At 41.4% G+C, this 22,897-nt stretch overlaps 1 protein-coding gene across 1 annotated transcript in view; it reads right to left on the bottom strand.

Moving 5' to 3' along the window:
• Positions 1-3,003: 3,003 nt before the first annotated feature.
• LOC131691016 (neurofilament heavy polypeptide-like) overlaps positions 3,004-22,897 on the bottom strand; it is a 277,605-nt gene continuing 257,711 nt past the window's right edge. Inside the window, exons 5-8 of the mRNA XM_058977141.1 lie at positions 5,981-6,081; positions 5,797-5,914; positions 5,609-5,742; positions 3,004-5,548 (exon numbers count right to left, since the gene is read on the bottom strand). Coding sequence (XP_058833124.1) covers positions 3,565-5,548; positions 5,609-5,742; positions 5,797-5,914; positions 5,981-6,081 — 2,337 coding nt within the window. The 3' untranslated portion in view covers positions 3,004-3,564. The remainder of the gene's footprint in view (positions 5,549-5,608; positions 5,743-5,796; positions 5,915-5,980; positions 6,082-22,897) is intronic.

Below are 22,897 nucleotides of genomic sequence, written 5' to 3'. Positions count from 1 at the left end.
ATATGCCCGCTACAAACTCTTGGTTAACTGCTGGAACGGGTCATCCTCAAAAGGCTGGCAAACTACGCTGAAAGGAACTACGGGTTATCGCAGTTTGGATTCCGAAAAGAGATTTTAACAGTAGATCGAGGTGAAGAACGCGTTCAACAGCGCCAGCTGAGTGGCCATCGCCGTAGTGCTGCACAGTTGCAACTGGTTCACCACAAAACGGAGGTAATGCTGGTCAGCAAACATAAAAAATGCTACGTGTGCCGGTGGACCTTCAATTCCATAGATACGTTTTGCCTAATGTTCGTTCGTGTCAAGAGAGCATACATAACGATACCGTCGGAAGCGGTATGCGTCATTGCCGGGATGATTCCCATCTGCATCACTCTGACTAAGGATGTGGAATGCTACCAGCAGCAATACACGAAATGCAGAGACTCTTCATCCGTGTCATCTAAGTCCTCGGCGACCTACCAGTTTGCCCGCGGATGAGGAGATAACCAGGAAAACAGCGAACATCGTGCTGCAAGAACGAATACGCTGGAGTAGTATGGTCTCGGCGAATGGAATTGCTGGCCCAAGCGGCGCAGTGATATGCCGTCGAGTTGCCATCAGGTTACTTTCTCCATCGAAGCGAGTACAGCGAACGTACGGTAACCGACTAGCACAAAAAGGGTGTGCGCAGAACAGTTACGAGTTGTAGAGGCATGAGCGCAACTCTCCTCCGAAGTAATCGCATCAAAAGGTCCCTAGGCACAAGGAGAAGAGGTAGTCCAAGTAAATCACTCAGGAGTACTTTGGCGGAGGTTTTATTGGGTCAACCTTCTGCCGACCTCACTCCCTGAGTCCCTGAGTCTGTTTGTAGGTTTTTGTTCTTGACCTCTATATAAAATACATGCATACACATATACATACATATATTGTACCCATATACATACATATATCGTGGAGGGTCTTTTTCTGAAGCACGTCTCAACCGCAACCGGATGGTATGCCAAAGGTGGCACTGAAGACTGCGATTCCGAAATTCTGATCGAAGGACCTAGGCCGTCCTAACAAAAGGGTCTGCTGGGCAAATAAGAACCCGAGTAGTGGACAAACCGCTACATACATTTGCGAGGACAACTAACGCATTGGCAAGGATCATGCCGAACAATGAAGGAGCAAGAGGCAGTACGAGACGTCGCCTGGGGGGGAGGGTTTCATCCTCAATACTGAAGTATGGCGTATCGGCCTGGGCTGCTGCGCTGAATTCAAAGTGGAACCGGACGAAGTTGATAAGCACGTTTCGCTTAATGGTTGTTCGTGTCGCGCATGCGCACATAACGATATCTTTGGAGGCGGTATGCATAAATGCCGGGATAATTCCCATCTGCATCATTCTGGCTGAGGACTTGCAATGCTACCACCGGAGAAATTCACGTAATGTAAGGAGACTGGTCTGAGCAAACACGTTGGTTAAAAGTAGGACAACACGGAAAAAGGAAGGTGGACTCACCGACTCATCCAAAATGTATCTGCTTGGGTATATAGGAAGCATGGAGAGGTGATCGCAGTTTTTGTCCGGGCATAGATGCATCCGGAAGTACCTGCATCGATTTGGACAAGCTTCGTCACCCCTTTGCCCAGAATGTGTGAACGTGCAAGAGACACCGGAACACGTGGTTTTCGAATATCCTAGGTTCGAAGAAGTCCGAAAGGCTTGGTGTGACAGTGGACAAAATCGTTGATGAGATGTGCCACCACGAGCATATCTGGGACGTTGTCAACAGAGTGGCTACGAGTATGCTCTCCGAGCTGAAGAGGAAATGGCGAAATGGTCCCAAAGTAGCGCCATTGGCTAGAACGCCGTCGTGGAACCACAAATCAGATTTCGGGAGAAATTCCGCCACCGGGGAACTCTCCATCGGTATAGACTAGGCCGGCGGGGACCAGTTGAGTAGTTACGATGTAGCACCGGGTTCGGATCATCGGGGCGCCCAGTGAACCGGACGTCAGGCTTCACCGAAATCGCCTACCGGGTAGCTCGTGAGTAGGCTAAATCCACCGCCGGGGATTAGACCGAGTAGACTGCGTCGAAAAGCTAGCAGTGGGTCGTTAGGGTGCCAGTGCACCGGAAGCTACGCTCCACCCAGAATCGCTGGATGGACATCAGCACCTACTGGCTGGCCCGTTGAGTAGGCCAGTTTCACGGCCGGGAATTAGACCGAGTAGATCAGGACGAAACGGGACTCTAAATGGTTCACGGAAATGAAAATCGGTATCGGGAGCAATTTACCACCGGGGAATTCACGGTAGGGCAGATTCGACGCCGTGGACTACCCGAAAGAATCGTGACGAAAATGAGAGCTAATTGGCTCAAGAAACAAACACTGATACTGAGAGAAACTCCGTTGCGGGGGGAACTCTCAGTCGGAGTTGGAGAATATCCGAGTGGATCTCGATAAAGCAGGGAACTAAATGGCTCAAGGAAGTAGCGGGTATCGGTGTCGGGAGCAACTCCTCCGTTAGGAAACTATCGGTCGGAATAGGATGAATTCATCATCGGGGACTATCAAAGTAGATCGTGATAAGACCGGGAGCTGAATGACTCACGGAAACAGGAGCTAAATGGTTCAAGGAATCAGGACCTTAACCGATAATGGGGACGAGAGCTAAACGGCAACGTAATAGATGGAGACAAAAAGCAAGAGAAGAGTCGAGAGTTAAATCAAAGCTTAAAGGTCGAGCCATTGTGATGAATCAAGTGAGGTTCCGAGATAGAGTAGAAGAAAGAGGTGTGACGTAGCTACGTGGCGAAAAAGCGGCGTAAAAAGAGTAAGGGGTGTTTTTAGTGGTTGGGCACGAACGTGAGTCGTGAGTCCTACACAGCGCCAATACACTACAGGCTAGGCTTTTGAAACTTTTTAAACCTTACCATAAAAAAGCACACACATACTAGCTGAGTTCATATTCCTATGCAAGCAATGCAAGAGTGTTCTGAGCTTTACGTAGAATTAGAATGAAAGTAGAAGCTTACGAAAATTATATTTTCTTTATTTTTATCTCATACGCAGTACACTTTCTCAAATCGTTCTAATCGTGTTACCTAATTGTTCTTATCTCTTATTTGTCACTTAGTAGTTCTTTTGCATGATGTTTACACAAGTATTGCTTATTTACGAGCTAAATCATTATTGCAGTTTACTTTTTTTTCGTCTCGTCTTAGTAGATTTTTCGTTCAAGGTTTAGCATTTTATTTTACAGCAATAAATTGCATTATGTCGATATCACCTTTATTGAGTATTTATCTTTAAGAATACAGCAGAATCATATGTACAGATAAGATTTGTTTTTAAAGAATTTTACTCGCTTATATATCACCACCGGAAATATTTTTTTCCTCGGTGGAACACTTTTGTTTCGTACTGATGCTCCTCTAATCAGGATTGGCGACGACTCATCTGACCGCACACAGGAGGTTTGAGTAATAAATAATATTTTTGCTTTTTATGAAAAAAAGGATCATGGTATTCAATAAATTAAAAGAGTAGTTTCCTTTTACGTTTGCTCCCAATCCAGCTTCCGTTCTCGCGTTCAATATTCGTACTCGTACCGCTGCAGAGGATGTCCCCGGACTTGGCTAATGTACACGGTCGGATGGTGTTGATGGTGATGCGCTATCATCGACGCTGGAGGTCGTACCGCCGCTCTTCGGAACTCGGACGGTGCGAAGCTTGGTTCGAAAGGGACAAACGCGGGATCGGCGCTCTGATATCGGTTGCGAAAGAAGTTATGCGGGGCACTTCGAGTAAGTGGTTTTAGCGTTGGGTTCAAGGCATCATTGAGTGTGACGTCGAACTCTTCGTCGTACAGCTGGTCAAGAGTTTTGACGCGCTCTTCACTTGGACGCGTGGTTGTGCTGGTTCGTGTGTCCAGCTGAATTGTGCTCGGTGGGGAACTATCTACGTCAATGCGGAACGGTGCCGGCCGTTCAAAGTCATTGTTAGCTGGTGCGGGACGCTGCTGTTGATTTGCCGCTTGCTTTGCTACTCCGACAGGCTGAAGTCCTCGAGCTGCGTAGGGATTACCTCCTCGGCTGGGTAGGAACGGTCGCTTTGTGGCACGCAGGATGGGCCTTGTGACTTCTGGCGCTTTGTTCGCTGATTCCAAGTCTCGGTTGTTTTGAATGAGAGGAGGCTTCCTATTTTCAATGGGTGTTTGTGGGTTTTTGTTCTTAAAGTTGTTGAAAACGGATTGGAGTCTAGATTTGGGTCGTTCAACCGGTTCGTCGTCTATATATTCTGGTTTCGTATTTTGTGGAGGTACGTCGACGATTTCCGGCTTAGAGACACGCTGAGGAGTCCGAATTTTCTCGTTATATCTGTTTGTTAGTTCGGAGTTATCACGAGTGTTGACTCGCTCAATGCCATCCGGTTTTTTTACGTTTCCAGGAATTGGTTTCTGGGTGAGTGATTCCTTCGGTACAATCACATCGTCGTAGTAGACTACATCTGAGGAAGCACTCTGTCGTTTATCTTCCTTATAGGTGTACGTGCCTCGGCTACCGGGTTCCATAGTTTTTCTCTTGTCCACAACTGGCTCCGGTTTCTTAGGTTCATCTTCGTATTCATCGTAATACTCGGGATCAGGTTCACTGGTAGGTGTTGCAACTATATCGGGTTTTTTCTTCGGTGGCTCTGGATTCACGTACGAATACTTATTCTTCTCGTTCAAAGGAACTGGCCGATTAATTCTCGGAGCTGCGCGTGGTCGATCATAAATTGTTGATCCGGATGGTTTGACAGTTACGACATCATTTAATGGTTTCTGTTTTTTCTCTGGTCTGCGTGGGCTGTAGTCTTCATCTTCATACTCGAACCGTCGATCTTCGTTGTAGGGACGTCTACCACCAGTTCTTTCTTCAGGAAATTTTCTTCTATCATCCTCGGAAAAAGACCTACGATCTTCGCCCAATGGTCGGTGCTCATCTATGGTTGGTCTGCGCTCAGGAATTCTTCGATCATCGGCCGGAATCGGTCTTCTCCTTCTTTCACTTTGCGTTGAACGTTTCTCCTCTTCTATAGGTAGCCGATGATCATCATCGACCGGTCTACGTCTGTCGTCATCAATTGGTCTCCGGTCACGATCCCTTCGGCGATCATCGTATCCGTAGCGACGATCATCATCTTCATTTCTTCTATCGTTGTTACGATTTCTATTCTTCGATCGGTATGGTCTACGATCTTCGTAATCGTCCTCCTCCGCGGGAGGATCACGATCGCGTTCTCGATACCTATCCGCAGGGCGTCGATCAAACCGTTCGTCATCTTCGTATTCATCGTCGTATGTCGGACGCCGGTTTCGTGGTCGATTCTTTCTACGGCGAGGACGCTCCTCATAATACTCCTCATCGTATTCCTCATCATCGTAGTAGTAGTCTACTTGAGGACGCCTTCTGCGAACTGGCTTACGCAATGGTTTCTGCCTAGCGGGAGCAGTGGTTGGCGAAGGTGTTGTTGGCGTCGTCGGTGCAGGCTTCTGGGTAGTCGTAGTAGTTGCTTTGTACAATGGTTCATTTCTAAAAAATGAAGTAACATTAAATTTTTCTACGGACTTGAACTATTAGCTGAAATCATACCTAAACCAATATTTCGGTGAGTTTTTACAGTCTACTTCGGAAGCAAAATGGCAGATAAAGGTCTTCTGATCGAACGCTGTATAGTTGGCACACAGAAAGTCGTATCGAATTCCGTGGATGCAGTGATGATACAGCTGAAACGAGAATTTGCTAAATGTTATAAATGCAAGGAGATATTAGCTACACACCTGGCAGTTAAATTTGATGGACGCGTAGAATCCGTCGTGTAGTTTTGGATCACAGGTGAATCCTATATCTTCTTCCACTGGGACCGAATCCAAAAACGGATATGTGGACAAATTGAACCTGTCGGAATAAGAAAATATAGATATCTTACTTCATTTCATCAAAACATTGCATGGCAATAGTTACCCTCCCAGCTCTCGTGGCAGGTTGGGATCCCACACGTAGTCCACCTGTGGAATGCCGGTAAGTGGCGCTTTAGTGGCCGCTACTTCACCTTGATCGTCAGACTGATGTTGGTTGTTTTTGTTTTTGCAGATCGAGAGAAAAAGAAAGAAACGGAGAGAAAAGTAAATAAAGTGTGGAAAAAATTGAATAAATTACGGGCCGTATCGATTGGTATGGTGGTCGTGTTTGGACCTAAATAAAAAAAAACAGTTCGAATACGTAATCGAAAATGGCAATTTGAATGCAACAATATCGATAATTGCGTTAGAGATCGACGAGGCGAGGCGAAGCGAACGGATCGCGATGAGGCCATAGGTGCGACACAAAAAACCTTGCGGAGAAATTTCACTTCTCGGGTGCATCTAAGCGACTGCATTTTCGATCGTAAGTAGGTTTTATGATCAACGCTATCATAGTGGTGGGACATGGAACATTTGAGCATGGCGAATTATAGGTATGTGTATATTTATGATAGTAGACATGTAATTAAATTGTCTCGTTCTTTATCGGCTTAATACGCGGATAACAATTTGGAATGGTGTTGTCTTAGCAAATTATTTTGAAAATTTGTAGCCATGCCGGTGATGCAGAAATTTTTATTTCACCCGTTGGCAACGCATACTACATATTGATGTGATTTTTTTTAACACTTATGTCAAGATGATGATAGTTTAGACTCACCCCTTGGTCTGCTAAGTAATATCTCTGGATGTCAAAGGAAGCCCAGTCAGAAAGAGAGTCTCACCAGGAGCTAGTAATTTATTTCTATTTAAGATTGCTTCGAAGGGTACATGGAAAAAATCCGTTCATAAATTCATGAACGAAAGATCACGATTTCGTGAACTGAACAATCCACGAAAATCGTTCTAAATTTCCTGAAATAATGAACCTCGCATTTATGAAACTATTTGTGTTTTTAAAAAACTTGTACGCCCCGAATATATACATGGCGTTACATTCGAATGTTTGGTTGGGTTACTGTTGTTGTCCCCTGGACATGTTTAGTTTTTGTTATGATTCTTGTTCATAATTACAGAATACACACCCACCAGTCACATGATGTTCATGATTACAGGAGCTTACTCGTGATTTTTCTGATTTCCCATCACGTTATCTTGCTATTTTATTCATGAATTGGGAATCGACCCCAGGTGAGCTGCATACAAGGCAATCGATTTACCAACTACGCTATGACCGTCCCCCGCACATTAACTTAAATTAGTTTTTAAATACATGCATGAACATGGACAATTACACCGTCCAAGAAGAAAATATATGGTTTAAGAACAGGTTATGGAAGAAAGAATGGTGCATTTTATTATTCATTCCACGAATATACGAATATTGCTGACTTTATATTAATTGTCTCCCATATTATTCAGTATAATGATTATTTTCTTGAGGCCATCAAAGATCGAACTACAGAAACTATCTGGTACGAGAGAGCTTTTTCGTTTACTGTGACGAGTTGCCGAAACAAAGTATCGTCGCAAACGTAACATACCGCTGCAAGTTTCCTTAGGTTCCACTTATTTTTTGTTCATTTTTTTTTTGCTTTATTTTTTAATATTTGGATATGATTATACTGCCCATGGTCGCAATCAGTCCCATAAAGATAGAAAACGGGACAAATCATGGGCAGTATATTGATAATACATCTAATAGGCTTGAAATGTGCTTGAACCAAATCAGTGTACATTGTTAGGGCATCGCAAATTTTTTTTTTGAATTCTTAAGCCCCCCCCCCCCCTCTCATATTGTGACAAATGACAAAGTAAGCTCAGATGCAAAATTTAATATCATTTGGACAATTCTAGACTCCCGCCCACTTTGCTTGAAATTTTTGAAATTGAAAATATGGAGGAAAAATATATTAAATGCTATAACTTCTGAAGTAGAAATCAGAAAATTACAATGTATACCTCTTTTAGTCGTTTCTAGAAGAATACGGGAAAGTGGGGTACTGGGTAATTTTGGCCCCAAAATTCTCCATTTTTTAATAATTTTTCTGCTCTGTTATGCAAATAATACATATTTTGCAATTTTTCTAATGTGAAAAAAATTCAGAAATTGAACGGAATCTTTGTGATCTTTGTCCGAATACGAGAAGTTTGGGTTATAGGGCCTTTTGTCATTCACATTAAATTTTATCATTTTCTCGTGCATATATCTCTATTATTCTCCAATCAATTTTCATTAAATATACTTTGTTGAACGTGGAAAATTCTTAGCGCACATTTAATTGTGAAAATTTTATAAATACCTTTCTAACAAGCTATAGATTGTCAAAATCAATCTTCGAACGGCGGAGATGTTAACATTTTATATTTTCATTCCTCACTTATCAAATTTCAATGACTAAAAATGAGACCGCTACATAAAGTTTATTGCTTTACTGGTGTTTTAGGGGCAAAACTAAGCAATGTATAAGCTCACTTTCCAAAGTTGATTTGTTTACCCCTTGGATTAAGCGTTGCGTTTAGCCGTGTTAGATGTTGGATGGTATATGAATACACAAGATCACCAGTTGTGAGATAATAGATTTCGTATATAAGTTATATCCATATTATACACGGGGCATCCCCGAGAGCATCTGTATTTTTTGAATCGAACAATTCTAGTGAAAATTTGGCTTCTTTTGCTATATTTGGGTTTTACTGCTCATGCCGCAAAAATCACCAGTTTCATTATTTTGTAAGTAGGGGTTTGCCCTGGCGGACCCTTCTTTTCAGGGCGGCCTGTGTGCTTCTACAGAATTTCGGATTTTCGTTTCATAACAAAAAGTAAACAAACAAATAAAATTTAGCTTTACCGTTTATTTTCACCAACTCTCCTTCAAACTGCAAACTACACTGGGTCGATCCCTTGATGGTTACTGCTTACGGACAGGCGTGCGGGTTTCTCCGAACGGCCGGGACAACAACGGCCTAGTCGGTCTGTTGGCTGCTCCAGCAGCGGCCCTTGTCAATTAGCCAGGGTGGTGAGCAGGGCTCTTGTTGGAACCTCCCTAGCGACGGTGGTGACGATTCACCGGATTCTTTGCTCCCCGCAAAGAATCCCGGAAGACACCGCAGTGTTCTTCCCAGGGGGAGCCGCTCCCAAGTAACAATTTTGGTTATATTGAAGTTTTATAGCGTTTAATAAAACTAATATTTAAAAATTCCCATGCTAACTTTATGGTCTTATGTACTTCCTGGAGGCTGCTATAAACCCATGTTATGACAAATTGGCCCAGTTTTATTGTAATCAGTAGAACTTGTTATGCAAACTATCATAGGAGTAATAGTTTTATTACAGTTCTGTTCTACTCTTTAGATGTGATATTAAACCAACAGCATAAAACCTTCTCCTGACCTAGCAGTGTGGAAAACCACTATATGAGCGCTATTTAACCATCATAAAACTGTAAAGTCTTCCTGTAGAAGTCCATAAATCTTCGTGTGCTATCCATGTTAGAACAGCTTTAAACTGAATTTTTACACTGATTAGATTCAATCAAATTTTATCGTGGTTTTATCCCTTAACATCGCATGATGCCAATCATCGAACAAAATGCCATATTGTAAGGTATACATTTTTTCAGAATAGTGATAAAAAGAATTTTATTATTGTTCATAACACACCCATGTGTGTTTGAAGGCATGCCGTTAAGGATTTATGGTGAAACATCATGAAAGAGCAACGCAAAATAAATGCGCCCCATGAATTCTACTAAAAAGAGCATTCGGTAATATTTTTCTGCAAATATTGAAACAACACTTAACCAACGACTTAACCAAGTTTTAGTAAAAAATGTTAAATGTTTTGTTAAAAAGTGCAGATTCTTTCAAAAAAATGTCTCAAAACGTTTGATTCCACCCTTCATACGAACAAGAAGGCGTATATTTGAGAAATTTTACTTCGCAATTTGCTATTTTTGCTTCAAGGCGACATTTTTTTTAATAAAACTTGGTATACTTGAATAATTCTTTCATAAGACAATTCCTCCTAAAACGGTCATAACTGAGCAATTCATATAGCAAGCGGGTTTATCATGGCACTTCTGCATCTATGTTGAGAGTGACAAGTTTTATGCTGGACTAAATCACAGCTTGCAGGTTTTGATTATTTTGACAGTGACTTTGTCCAAGATGGTAAATGGAAGGTGGGGGTTTTTACTATGTAACGGTGCGGTTGTCAAGTTTGAGTAGCGCAATAGATTAAAATACACACACTGAATACTCGCCATCTCTATAGTGTGTTCACCATTTACTGTCAGTGTCATTCCAATCGAGCACGAGATTTGTCAATAGTCCTCGTTCGATAAAGATTCGCAGATATTTTCTTTAAATTATGTTCCGAAATCTAGGGACAGATCTTGAGATGCATTTTTAAAAATCAAAGAAATTAAACATTTACTTTCCATCGAAATAGGAATTTGAAATGCATTTTGCGTTGCGTGTAAGACGTCAAAGCCCTGCCACAAACTAATTCTACTCCAACAAAGTTTCGAACGAAGTAGATCAGCGTAAGACGCTTGTTGAACAAATGTTTCGGCAAAAGAGTGAAAGTTGATGCAATAATGGAAATGAAATGCGTTTTTGCCTTTCTCATATAAAGAAAGGCTATGCAATCACTGTAAAAATTGACTTTTTAACGGAGGCCCGGAGGGTCGAGTGTCATACACCATTCGATTCAGTTCGTCGAGATCGGCAAATGTCTGTGTGTGTGTATGTATGTGTGTGTGTGAGTGTGTGTGTATGTGTGTGTGTCATTTAAACTCACACAATTTTCTCAGAGATGGCTGAACCGATTTTCGCAAACTTAGTTTCATATGAAAGGTATAACGCTCCTATAAGCTGCTATTGAATTGATCCGACTTCCGGTTCCGGAGTTACGGGTTGAAGAGTGCGGTCACACAGCAAATTCCCATATAAACTGGTACCACCATGATGTTCAAATGATGTAAAACATATTAAAATTGATGTAACATTACTCTAGTTTGCGGGTCTGGATCACTAATGATCAATCAAAGCAGCTTTGACCACATTGGCCACCTATGACAGTTCATGACGCCCCCGGGGAACCCGCCAAGTTCCTAAGCTTATATCACACCCATTCCCCAACGAATTCTCTACCGATTTTTACAAACTTGATTTCAAATGAAAGATACAGTAATACCATTGATTGCTGCTGAATTTCATTCTGTTCTGACTCTTGCTTCCGGAGTTACAGAGGTGTTAGTAAGGATACACTGGAATTTCCCATATAAATCGGTACAATCGTAATTCCTCAGAGGCTAAAAACTATTGAAATGGTCACCAAATTACTTCTAATCGCAGATCTAGATCACTGATTGCCAATCAAACATTCTTTGAATATATTGTCCACTATCGACGATTCCGGAAGTCCGGAATTCCGGGCATATTCCACAAATAAAGTCACATCGGTTCTTCGGTGATGACTGAACCGATTTTCTCAAACCAAGTCTCAAATGGAAGGCAAAATATGCAGCTGAGTATTGCATCAGAGCCCCTCCGCCCCCCGCCTTTCCCTTACATCTCCCTCCTTCATCACTACCGTCGCCTTGGACCACCCTCACGCCCGCATTTCCTTCATCCACCCCGTATACCAAAATAAGATGAAGGTTTTCTGACGCATCCTCCACTCCCACTCTACTAACCCCCCATTCCCTCCACTTTTAAACCCATTCCACCAACATTTCAAAATATAATCACATGAAGATAACATTGAACTCATGCTGATTAAGCTAATTAAATACTATTCTTTTGCCTTTCTCATATAGAAAGGTTACGCAATTGCTCCAAAAACCGATTTTCTAACCGAGGCCCGGAGGGCCGAGTCTCATATAACATTCGACTCAGTTCGCAGAATCGAGATCGAGATCGCAAAATATCTGTGTGTATGTATGTGTGTATGTATGTATGTATGTATGTATGTATGTGTGTATGTGCGGATTTGTTAACAAAATGTCCACATCGGTTTTTTGGAGATGGCTGAACCGATTTTTACAAACTAAGATTCAAATGAAAGGTATACTATTCCCATAGGTTGCTATTGAATTTGATTTTCAACCGACATCTTGTCCCGGATTACGAGTTGAAGAGTATGGTTACAAAACAAAATTTGTTGATTTGTCCACATCGGTTTCTCGGAATTTTCTGAACCGATTTTGACAAACTTGATTTTAAATGGAAGGTCCATCAGCTGCTGTTGAATTTTGTGTGGATCCGAGTTCTGGTTCCTGAATTACAGGGTGATACGTACGATCACGCAGCAAATCTCGATTCTAACGAATTCTGCGATGAATGTAAAAAGGTGAAATTTTTGCCTTTCTCAATAGAAAGGTATTGCAATTGCTCCGACTTTTTAACGGAAGCCCGGAGGGCCGAGTGACATATACCATTCGATTCAGTTCGTCGAGTTCGGCAAATGTCTGTGTATGTATGTATGTATGTGTGTGTATCTGCGTATGCGTGTGTGTATGTTACCAAAAATGTCACTCATTTTTCTCAGAGATGGCTGAACCGATTTTGACAAACTTAGTCTCAAATAAAAGGTGCAACGTTTCCATAGACTGCTATTGAATTTCTAATGGATCCGACTTCCGGTTCCGGAATTACAGGGTGATGAGTACGAACACGCAGAAAATGTCGATTTTAATAAATTCTGCAATGAATGCATAGAGGTGAAATTTTTTCGAAAATATGACCACAACTGCTTCGATTTGTAGTATTAGGTCACTAACATCCATTTAAAGTCTATTTGGCCACATTGGCCACCACCATCGGTTCCGGAAGCCCCGGCGGAAGTATCTAAATTCAGAATAACATTCACATCGGTTTCTCGGAGATGGCTAGACCGATTCGACTAAACTTGGCCTCAAATGAAAAGTATTGCGTCCCCGTAAATGGCTATTTAATTTCATCCCGATCCGACTTCCGGTTCCGGAGTTATAGGTTGTGGCGTGCGATCACATAGCAAATTGTGATTCAAACCGATACTCCGATGAAAGCAAAAAAGGTAAAAATTTCGCTAAAATGTCTCTCAAACAACTTAAATTTGCTGTTCTAGGTCACCGACGGCCAACCAAACTTTCGTTCACTACATTGACCACCATAGACGGTTCCGGAAGTGCTCGGGAAAAGCGGCCATCTTTCGAAATTTACGAACTCACATCAGTTTCCCGGAAATGGTTGGGCCGATTTTCACAAACTTAGTCCCAAATGATAGCTATAATATCCCCAAAGATGTTTATAAAATTTCGTACGGATCGCTTATATGGGGCCGGAAATATAGACTAAATCGTCCGGTCACATATGAAATTCCCATATAAGCCGGAGCTCAATTTTTTTTTCAAAGGGGGGACCCCATGAAATTTCAGAAATCGAATTCGTATTTTTGATGCCAAACATCTTTAAAATGCATGAAACGTCGAGATTTTATGTTATCCCGAAAAAATTTTTTTTTGTAAAAATCGACTTTTTGGGACTTTGCCGATTTCGCACCTTTTTTCAGTTCAATATTACCGTGGCTGTTTTTTCTTCTTCAAAATTTTAGATCTCGAATAATGATTTATTTTCCTGTAAATAGTTGTCATGTGATGTACAATAATAAAATGTAATATATGCATTTAAAAGCTTTTAATGAATATAAACAACGCACACATTCTCGTGATTCATGATTGACAAAGGCACAATTGCACCGCTAGGTGGATTAAAATAGGTTTTTCAATTTTATATTAATGTGGCTGTTTTTTCTTTTACAAAGTTTTAGAACTCGAATAATGATTTCTATTCTTGTATATAGTTGTCATGTCGTGTATAATAAAAAATGTAATATATACATTTGTAAGCTTATAATGAATATAAACAACGCAAAATTTCTCGTGTTCATGTTTGCGAAAGGCACAATTGCACCGCTAGGTGGATTAAAACAGGTTTTTTAAAATGGATTCAATTTCTAGAGTGATCTGACCCTAGACCGAAATGCATTTGTATGAGCTTATTGTTTATAGTACTAAAACGCAGATGGGCTTAAAGCCAAAAAACAAATCATTGCAACCCTCTCGTGATTGACAACTGCAACAGCACGTACAAAAAAGCTCTCACCTTTATTTACCATCTTGATAATCATCCTGGAAAAACGAGAAAAACAAACCAATCCTCCTGTCAGCGGTTGTTAAGAAATTCTTATTATCCTGCAAAGACAAAATAATCCTGACTTGGTTCGTCTTCTGCTTTGGGTCAAAAGTAATTGAGGAAGAATTCCATTTCCAAATGGAATTTTCGGAGTAACTTAGTTGCACTACAGTTACTATATTACATGCAAGTAAACAATAAGATTCGAGCTTCTGATGACAATTTTATAACTCCTTAGTATAGCTCATGCCTTTCATAAGAGTAATTATTTTAAAGCGGTTTTAATATAGACATTCCAAAACCTGAATACGTGCAATAATCTCCGATAAAACTGTCTTATAACTTAATTTCTTGTTGTATGTTAGTTTTATTCCAGTTTTAACAAAGTATATAGAACCGTTTCACAACCACTATATAAACTTGTAACCTAAAGCTTTATCGTGGAAGTCATAACATAGTTTTATAGTGAAATTTAGGAACAAATGAAATGACAGCTGCATAAAACCATAATAAAATCACCGGTTTCAAGGATTCCTTCATAAAACCAGGATAAAACAATGATAAATCCCCGAGGCATTTTAATTGTTACTTGGGGCTGTCTACCCTGTTTCGCCCTCCTTGGCTAGGAGAGCAAGGCTCGTTCGGCTTATCCTTCCCAGCGAGGGCGGATTGGTGCGTCTGGATCCTTTGCTGTTAGGCGGGGAAGCGAAAACTCCTTGTTGATTAGCTTCCCCCGACGGCGATTCAGCACCAGAAGCACTATGAGTGCCCAAACCACACGCCGGCACTTTCGACGGTAATCTCTTCCGCCACACACGCGCACTTCGCTTACAAGCTATTATAAAATAATTGACGTCTGTCTTTAACCGTGGTTCGTCACTTTCAATCCTATAACGATGGCCGCCTTTCGCACTCGACTAATACAAACACCAATCGCCTAGCCGCATAGCTGTCGCCGCCGATCCGTTACATTATCATCACACATGTTCCAGCAAAAAGAGAGCGGTGGGCTATCTAATCCCTATGCTACTTAATCACAACCATAAAACAAAAATTATCTAACCTAGCTGCACTAACAAAACCGTACACATACGCAAAAATGAACAAAATTTACATGAAAAAGTGAACGGTACAGAACAGCGGTGAGCATAATTTTACATGTCAACAAATACACTCTACGGAGTGTATACTCACAAATAGGTATATTTCCACCAAGTGCTAGATTGTTACCCTGACCGGTTACAATTGATAATAAGGATGTGAGGAATCAAACTATCATATAATGTATAAAAATAATGTCACAGAACTATAATTCATTTACCATTCGTGACACGTCTCCCCATCTCTCTCTCTCTCTCTCTCTCTCTCTCTCTCTCTCTCTCTCTCTCTCTCTCTCTTTTTCTCTTCGTGTTTGCAGCAACTGTCACGACTCACGTCTTTGCTTGCTGAGTGTTCACATACACTATTATTAAGAAAATCTTTGGGTATCTCAGATAAATGTCTTCACTTCGGTTATCTGGATGTTTGAAAATGAAAATTTTGAAAAGAGGCATTCATGCGTATCTTTATTGAATTTTGAATGACGCATATGTTCAAATATGTCATTTGCAAATACCTGTTTTGTGACGATAATTTGAAAATGCATATCCATTGTATTGGTATGAACTTTTATGAAAAAAGCGGATCAAAGTCCAAAAACACCCACAAATTAGATCCGTGATAAAAGTCACCCAAAAACCACTGAGCTCGCGATGGGGAATGCGGGTATAATGATGCTTCTAACTTATTAGCGAAGGTTCCAGTTGCCCATATTTGCCATATGCTCAGAACGCTTCAATTGAAGCTTCAACGCAGTCACAATTAGTGGAGAAGCACCGATAATTCAGTACACGTTTCAATTGAGTGCTCCGTATTGTACACGTAAATTAGCAAGGATTACAATCAGAGTTTATGCATTGAAAGATACTTGATCTGACTACATTTTTGCCCTACACATTACTATGTAACAACAAATGATACTGATTTGTAATGAAATTTCAAAGATACCTTTTTCCATGATCAATGTAACTAAAACATATTTAATTGCAATAAATTAAGACTGATTTCCAAAATTTTCATGTATCAAAACTTTTAATATGTCCACTTGCTTTTCCAAGAATTTAAATACTTATTCTTATAGTTCGAACCATTTTTTTCATGGTATTGGTTTACATGGCACTCATTAATCCATATCTCCGAAACGAGAGTTCCGAAACAAACAATTCGCGAGCTATAAGGATGATTGAAAAGAGACTACATTGTAATCGATTGAATGCACGGCTTTTGTACTATCGGAAATAATATAATCGCCAGCATAGCCTAGAAATTTCACACTCTCTTCTATTTACTTCAATACAAATGAATACTTTAACTTTCCCTAGGTGTTAACTTTTTGTTACGAATAAGGTGTTAGCGGGTCATATTGACCCCGATTTCGAACTTAGTTTTAAGGCACATCTACATGAACTTGTACCCAAATTGTTTGTTGAAGTTTCAGTTTTAAGTTTCTGGTGAATATAACTGTTTTTGACCAGGTTGGCCAGTGGGAATCGGTGCCGAATGGGGTTATGTTTGGCATAAAAAGATGTATGCAGAACCGTCATCATAAATCACCGGTTTATTGACAGAATACTAATAATAAATGCAAACAAAACAAAAATGAGAATGTATATATTACATTTGTACATGATACGACCGATCTGGGATGTTCCGGATTACAATTCCGATGCCGATTCCGGCAGTATAATATTATTTCATATACTATTGAACAAGCGACAAAGTGATCAATCATTGAAACTGATCCCAAAGTTTTGTAATATTCTTGAAAACTTACATAAAATCCCATCTAAAATGATAGTGATACTCTGATTCAAATACTTACTCTGGATTCTACGTGAAAATTATTCGGAAGTTCCGGAACAACCGTTAAACTGACTAATTTATGAATCTAGAATTCTGAAGTTTTTATCGAAAACATTTGTTCACATTGCATACGCATAAATTCGTAGTTCCGAGTGAAAAATTGACTATTGTTCACATAGTGACCATCCAGAAGATCCGGAACATTTGCTGAACTGGTCCATTCATAAAATTGGACCTTAGGTCTTAGATGTTCTGTTTTCATTAGAATGAGTTCGTATTTATGACCTACACATGTTCTTCACGAACCTTGTCCTAGAGCTCTGAGGTATTTTCGAAAACATATAAGGGTACACTGAAACCTCCATTTACTTACTCTTATAAATAAATAAATAAATAGTATCAGGGAGTATCAGTCTGGCAGCACAGGTCACGTTGCATCCGCGTGCAATCAAGAGTAAATTTTCGAAAGGTTCGTTCTATTATCGTAAACAAAGATTCAACTATCAATTCAAGGAAACTAATAACACTTCCAGGTAGACTAACACCACAATAATGAGGAGAAACGATTCGTCGTCAAGATGGTGATGTTGGTTTGCGCGGAAGTGGCATGTTTCGAAATGTTTACTTATTTTACAGTTCGTTTTTACGCGATTCCGTGAAAAAGAAAAAATTGCGTTCGAATTGTTGTTTGCGACAGAGGATTCGTGTTTTTGAAGAAAAAATCCTAGCAATGTAAAACTAGGAAAGATGGATTCTGTGTTTACAGAAAGAGTCACGTACATAGTGATGGGGACCTTCAAGCGTACTGAGATGCCCTCCACAGAAAAAAAATCAGAAATTGTAAACAAACCTCATTGTAGTTTGAGGAGTTACCTGATTTTTCTTTGACTGTCAAATGACACTTTATTTCCCCTATACGCACACTGTAAAATATAATGACCAGGGGAAAGAGGGTAACAGTGGAACTATGAAAACAATACGTTTTCATAGTTCCACTGTTACCCTCTTTCCCCTACTGTTTTTTCTTTTCGTAACCCGAATGTTTGTGTTAACTTTGAATGACTTCTACTAAGTTCCAAAATAAATTAATCCGGAGTGAAAACCAAACCACTCTTTTTTTTTTATCTTAAAATACATTTATTTAGGCCCAAATGCTGTAGCTTAACGAGGCCGATAATTCATTTTTTTTTATATTACATGTCACATGTTAGTGGGGGAAGGGAAAGCCGTATTTAGGGGCGGCTTGCTCCCCTCTTATGTAAGTAAAGGAAAAAGGTAGGAAGTGGGATACATATTGTGTAATTGACATCGTCGTTTGCTGATTGATCATTGTGGCGGATATGCACACTTTGTTGTAGTGTTGTAGTTTCCAGCCTGTAATCGCAGGGGCGAGGGGAGGGTCGATATTTCGGATAATTATTGGCACTCTGATACTGTCATGATGTTCTCTATATCATCTGCATGTGAGGTATGTCATGATGTTCTGGGTAGACGGTTATCAAGAAGGGTATGCACCGAAGACTCGTGAAGCAATGCCATATTGTAGATACAGGGATAGGTTGGTGAGATTCTACTGTGAATGAGAGAGGGGAAAATGTATTAAACTTGGACATCAATGGTTTTCAAAAAGATATAGATAAGAAAAATATAGGGGTGGTCACGGCTTGCCAGGACGTCCCGGACTGGCACATAGGGTGATCTACCTCGGGCCCGAAGGGAATCTATTAGTTGGGACCTGGCAACACAGTACTCTGCGCACAGCCAAACAACATGTTCGATGTCGTGGTAGCCGTTCTCACAAACACAATGATTACTTTCAGCAAGCCCTATACGACGGAGATGCGCGTCAAACGAGTAATGGTTGGACATGATCCTTGACATCGTACGAATAAAGTCCCGGTTCACATCCAACCCCTTAAACCAAGCATTCGTTGATACCTTCGGGATAATGGAATGTAGCCACCGTCCCAGATGCCCATTGCTCCATGAGGTTTGCCAACTATCGAGCGTCCTCTGACGAGAGATACTGAAAAATTCGTTGAAGCAAATTGGTCTTTCGTAAGTGTCGCCTTCTAATACGCCCACCTTGGCTAAAGAGTCCGCCTTCTCATTGCCCGCAATAGAACAATGTGACGGGACCCAAACCAAGGTAATCTGGTAAGATTTTTCAGATAAAGCACTCAGATATTCCCGTATTTTCCCCAGGAAATACGGTGAGTGCTTTCCAGGCTTCGCCGCACGGATGGCCTCAATGGAGCTGAGACTATCCGAAACGATGAAGTAATGGTCTGAGGGCAGGGTGTCAATGATCCCGAGAGTATACTGAATGGCAGCTAATTCTGCGACGTAAATTGAAGCAGGATCATTGAGTTTGAATGAGGCAGCAAGATTTTCGTTGAAGATACCGAAGCCTGTGGACCCGTCGAGAATTGATCCGTCAGTGTAGAACATTTTGGCGCAGTCGACTTGATGGTATTTGTTATAGAAAATATTTGGGACCACTTGTGGGCGAATATGATCCGGAATTCCACAAATCTCTTCCTTTATGGATGTATCGAAAAATACAGTTGGATCAGAAGTATCTAAGAGATGAGCACGGTTGACGTTATACGTAGATGAATTGATGTTCTGTGCCATGTAATCGAAGTACAAGGACATGAATCGGGTCTGAGAATTAAGCTCGACAAGCCTTTCGCAATTTGCAATCACCAATGGGTTCAGAATATCGCATCGAATGAGCAATCGATATGAGAGGTCCCAAAATCGATTTTTCAGCGGAAGAACGCCCGCCAGCACTTCGAGACTCATCGTATGGGTCGAGTGCATGCAACCCAAGGCAATACGCAAGCAACGATACTGGATTCGCTCCAGTTTGATGAAGTGTATGTTCGCAGCGGAGCGAAAGCAGAAACATCCGTACTCCAACACTGATAATATCGTTGTTTGGTACAACCTGATTAGGTCTCCTGGATGGGCACCCCACCATGTTCCAGTTATTGTACGGAAAAAGTTGATCCTTTGTTGGCACTTCTGTTTCAGATACCTAATGTGACATCCCCAGGTACCTTTAGAGTCGAACCATACCCCGAGATATTTGAATGTTGAAGCCTGAGCAATAGTTTGATCCATTAATTGAAGCTGTAGTTGCGCTGGTTCACGCTTTCTAGAAAATACGACTAGCTCAGTTTTCTCCGTGGAGAACTCGATACCCAGTTGGGGAGCCCATGCAGACAAATTGTCCAAGGTATCTTGCAGTGGTCCTTGCAAGTCGACGGCTTTAGGACCTGTAATAGAGACCACACCGTCATCTGCAAGCTGCCTTAGCGTGCAGGAATTGACAAGACATTCGTCAATGTCATTCACGTAAAAATTGTAGAGGAGATGGTTTAGACATGAGCCCTGGGGAAGGCCCATGTAGCTAAATCGTGATGTCGATAAATCGCCATGCGAGAAATGCATTTGTTTTTCAGACAACAGGTTTAGCAAAAAGTTATTTAAAATTGGCGAAAGACCATGCTGGTGCAACTTCTCATAAAGAATGTTGATCGAAACTGAATCGAAAGCCCCCTTAATATCCAAGAATACTGATGCCATCTGCTCTTTGTTAGCATATGCCATTTGAATTTCTGTTGAGAGCAACGCAAGGCAATCGTTCGTCCCTTTGCCTTTGCGGAAGCCAAATTGTGTATCTGACAGTAAGCCATTTGTTTCGACCCAATTGTCGAGCCGAAACAGGATCATTTTCTCGAACAACTTCCGGATACAGGACAGCATTGCAATCGGACGATACGAATTGTGGTCGGAGGCTGGTTTTCCTGGTTTTTGGATGGCGATGACCCTCACCTGTCTCCAGTCATGTGGGACAATGTTACCCTCAAGAAACCTATTAAATAAATTCAACAAGCGTCTTTTGGCAGAGTCTGGCAGATTCTTCAATAAGTTGAATTTGATTCTATCTGGCCCCGGGGCTTTATTGTTACATGATAAGAGAGCAAGTGAGAACTCCACCATCGTAAACGGTGTTTCGTTCGCGGTATTGTAAGGCGACGCGGCGCGGTAGATTTTCTGTGCCGGGGCGGAATCCGGACAAACCTTCTTGGCGAAATCTAATATCCAACGGTTTGAATATTCCACGCTCTCGTTAGTACTGTTTCGGTTTCGCATACGTCGGGCCGTGCCCCAAAGAGTGCTCATCGATGTTTCTCTTGTTAACCCGTCGACAAACCGGCGCCAGTAACTGCGTTTCTTAGCTTTCATTAAATTTTTCATTCGCTTTTCTAATATCGCGTACACTCGATAACTAGCAACTAACCCGTCGTTCCGGAAGGTTTTATACGCGGCAGCTTTCTCCGCGTACACGTCTGAGCACTCTTTGTCCCACCACGGGTTGGGAGAACGTTTTTGGGTGTTCACGTCGGGTACTCGTTTCGTCTGAGTTTGAATCGCGCTATCGAGAATCGAGTTGGACAAAAACTTATATTCTTCCTCCGGGGGAAGTACCTGTGTTGAATCGATAGTTTTGGATATCTCAGCAGCGTAACTCTTCCAATCAATGTTTCGTGTGAGGTCATAGGGAACATTGATTGGTGTCGATGGTCTTGAACCAGTGGTGATTGCAATTACAATTGGTAAGTGGTCACTACCGTGGGGATCAGATATTACCTTCCACTTGCAATCTAACCGTAGTGATGTCGAGCATAAAGATATGTCCAGTGCACTTGCTTGCGCAGGTGGTCTAGGAATTCGTGTCATTTCCCCTGTGTTCAGAATTGTCATATTGAAGTTGTCACAAAGGTCTTGAATTGTCGAAGATCGATTATCGTCGTATAGACAGCCCCACCCCGTACCGTGAGAGTTAAAGTCTCCAAGAAGCAGGCGGGGCGAGGGAAGGTGTTCAATCACGTTGGAGAATCTTCGATATCCCATCATGGCCCTAGGAGGAATGTAAATAGAAGCAATGCAAAGATCTTTGCCTTGGATTGTTGTTTGACAAGCGACAACTTCAATGCCTGGCGTCGAAGGGAGGTTGATTCGATTGAAGGAGTAGCACTTTTTGATCCCTAAAAGTACCCCCCCATATGAGTCTTCTCGATCCAAGCGGATAATGTTAAAATCGTGGAAGTTGAGGTTTATATTAGAAGTTAGCCATGTTTCACATAGGGAAAATGCATCACAATGATTGTAATTTAGCAAGTGTTTTAATGAATCAATTTTGGGGATAATACTTCTGCAGTTCCACTGTAAAACAGTGATCAGATCCCTGATTCCGTCTAATAAGTTAGCCATCGAAGGATACGATCGCTGTAAGGAGGGGCCATTGTTCAGTCAACTGTTTTAAAAATGTTCTTACTATTGGTAGAATAGCAACCAGCAAGCTTTTCATAGGATCGGTAATGTTGAAAGCTGTGAATATCCAGTCCACAATGTCAGAGAATTTAAGGAATCCCGTTTTAGGTTGAGTTTCTGACTGTAAAATTGGAGCACTTGGGATTTTTGGTGCCCCAGGGAGTGCTGGAAACTCCTGATTGTATCTCAATTTCCCAAAACCAGGAGGTATTATCTTCGGATTTGTACCAGCACTTCCAGTTGATGAATTATTTTTATTTTGTACCCTTGTTTGTGACAACCTTGGACCCTTACGAGGAAGTTCAGGTGAGTTTTGATTAGGTCTTTTCCTAGAGTTTCCAAGCGGAGCCAAAGAATGCCCCTCGCAAGGGTCGTTAGAGGCGTTATCGTCAGTTGGCAAGAGAGCGAATGGGTTTTCGGAGATAAGTGGAACAGCTCTTTTAAGCATTTCTGCGTAAGAGCGTCTGGAGCGATCTTTGGCGGATCGCTT

The sequence above is a fragment of the Topomyia yanbarensis genome, chromosome 3, assembly GCF_030247195.1.
Source record: "Topomyia yanbarensis strain Yona2022 chromosome 3, ASM3024719v1, whole genome shotgun sequence".
Classification (NCBI taxonomy): Eukaryota; Metazoa; Arthropoda; class Insecta; order Diptera; family Culicidae; genus Topomyia; species Topomyia yanbarensis.
This window is presented reverse-complemented; position numbering and strand designations above follow the sequence as displayed.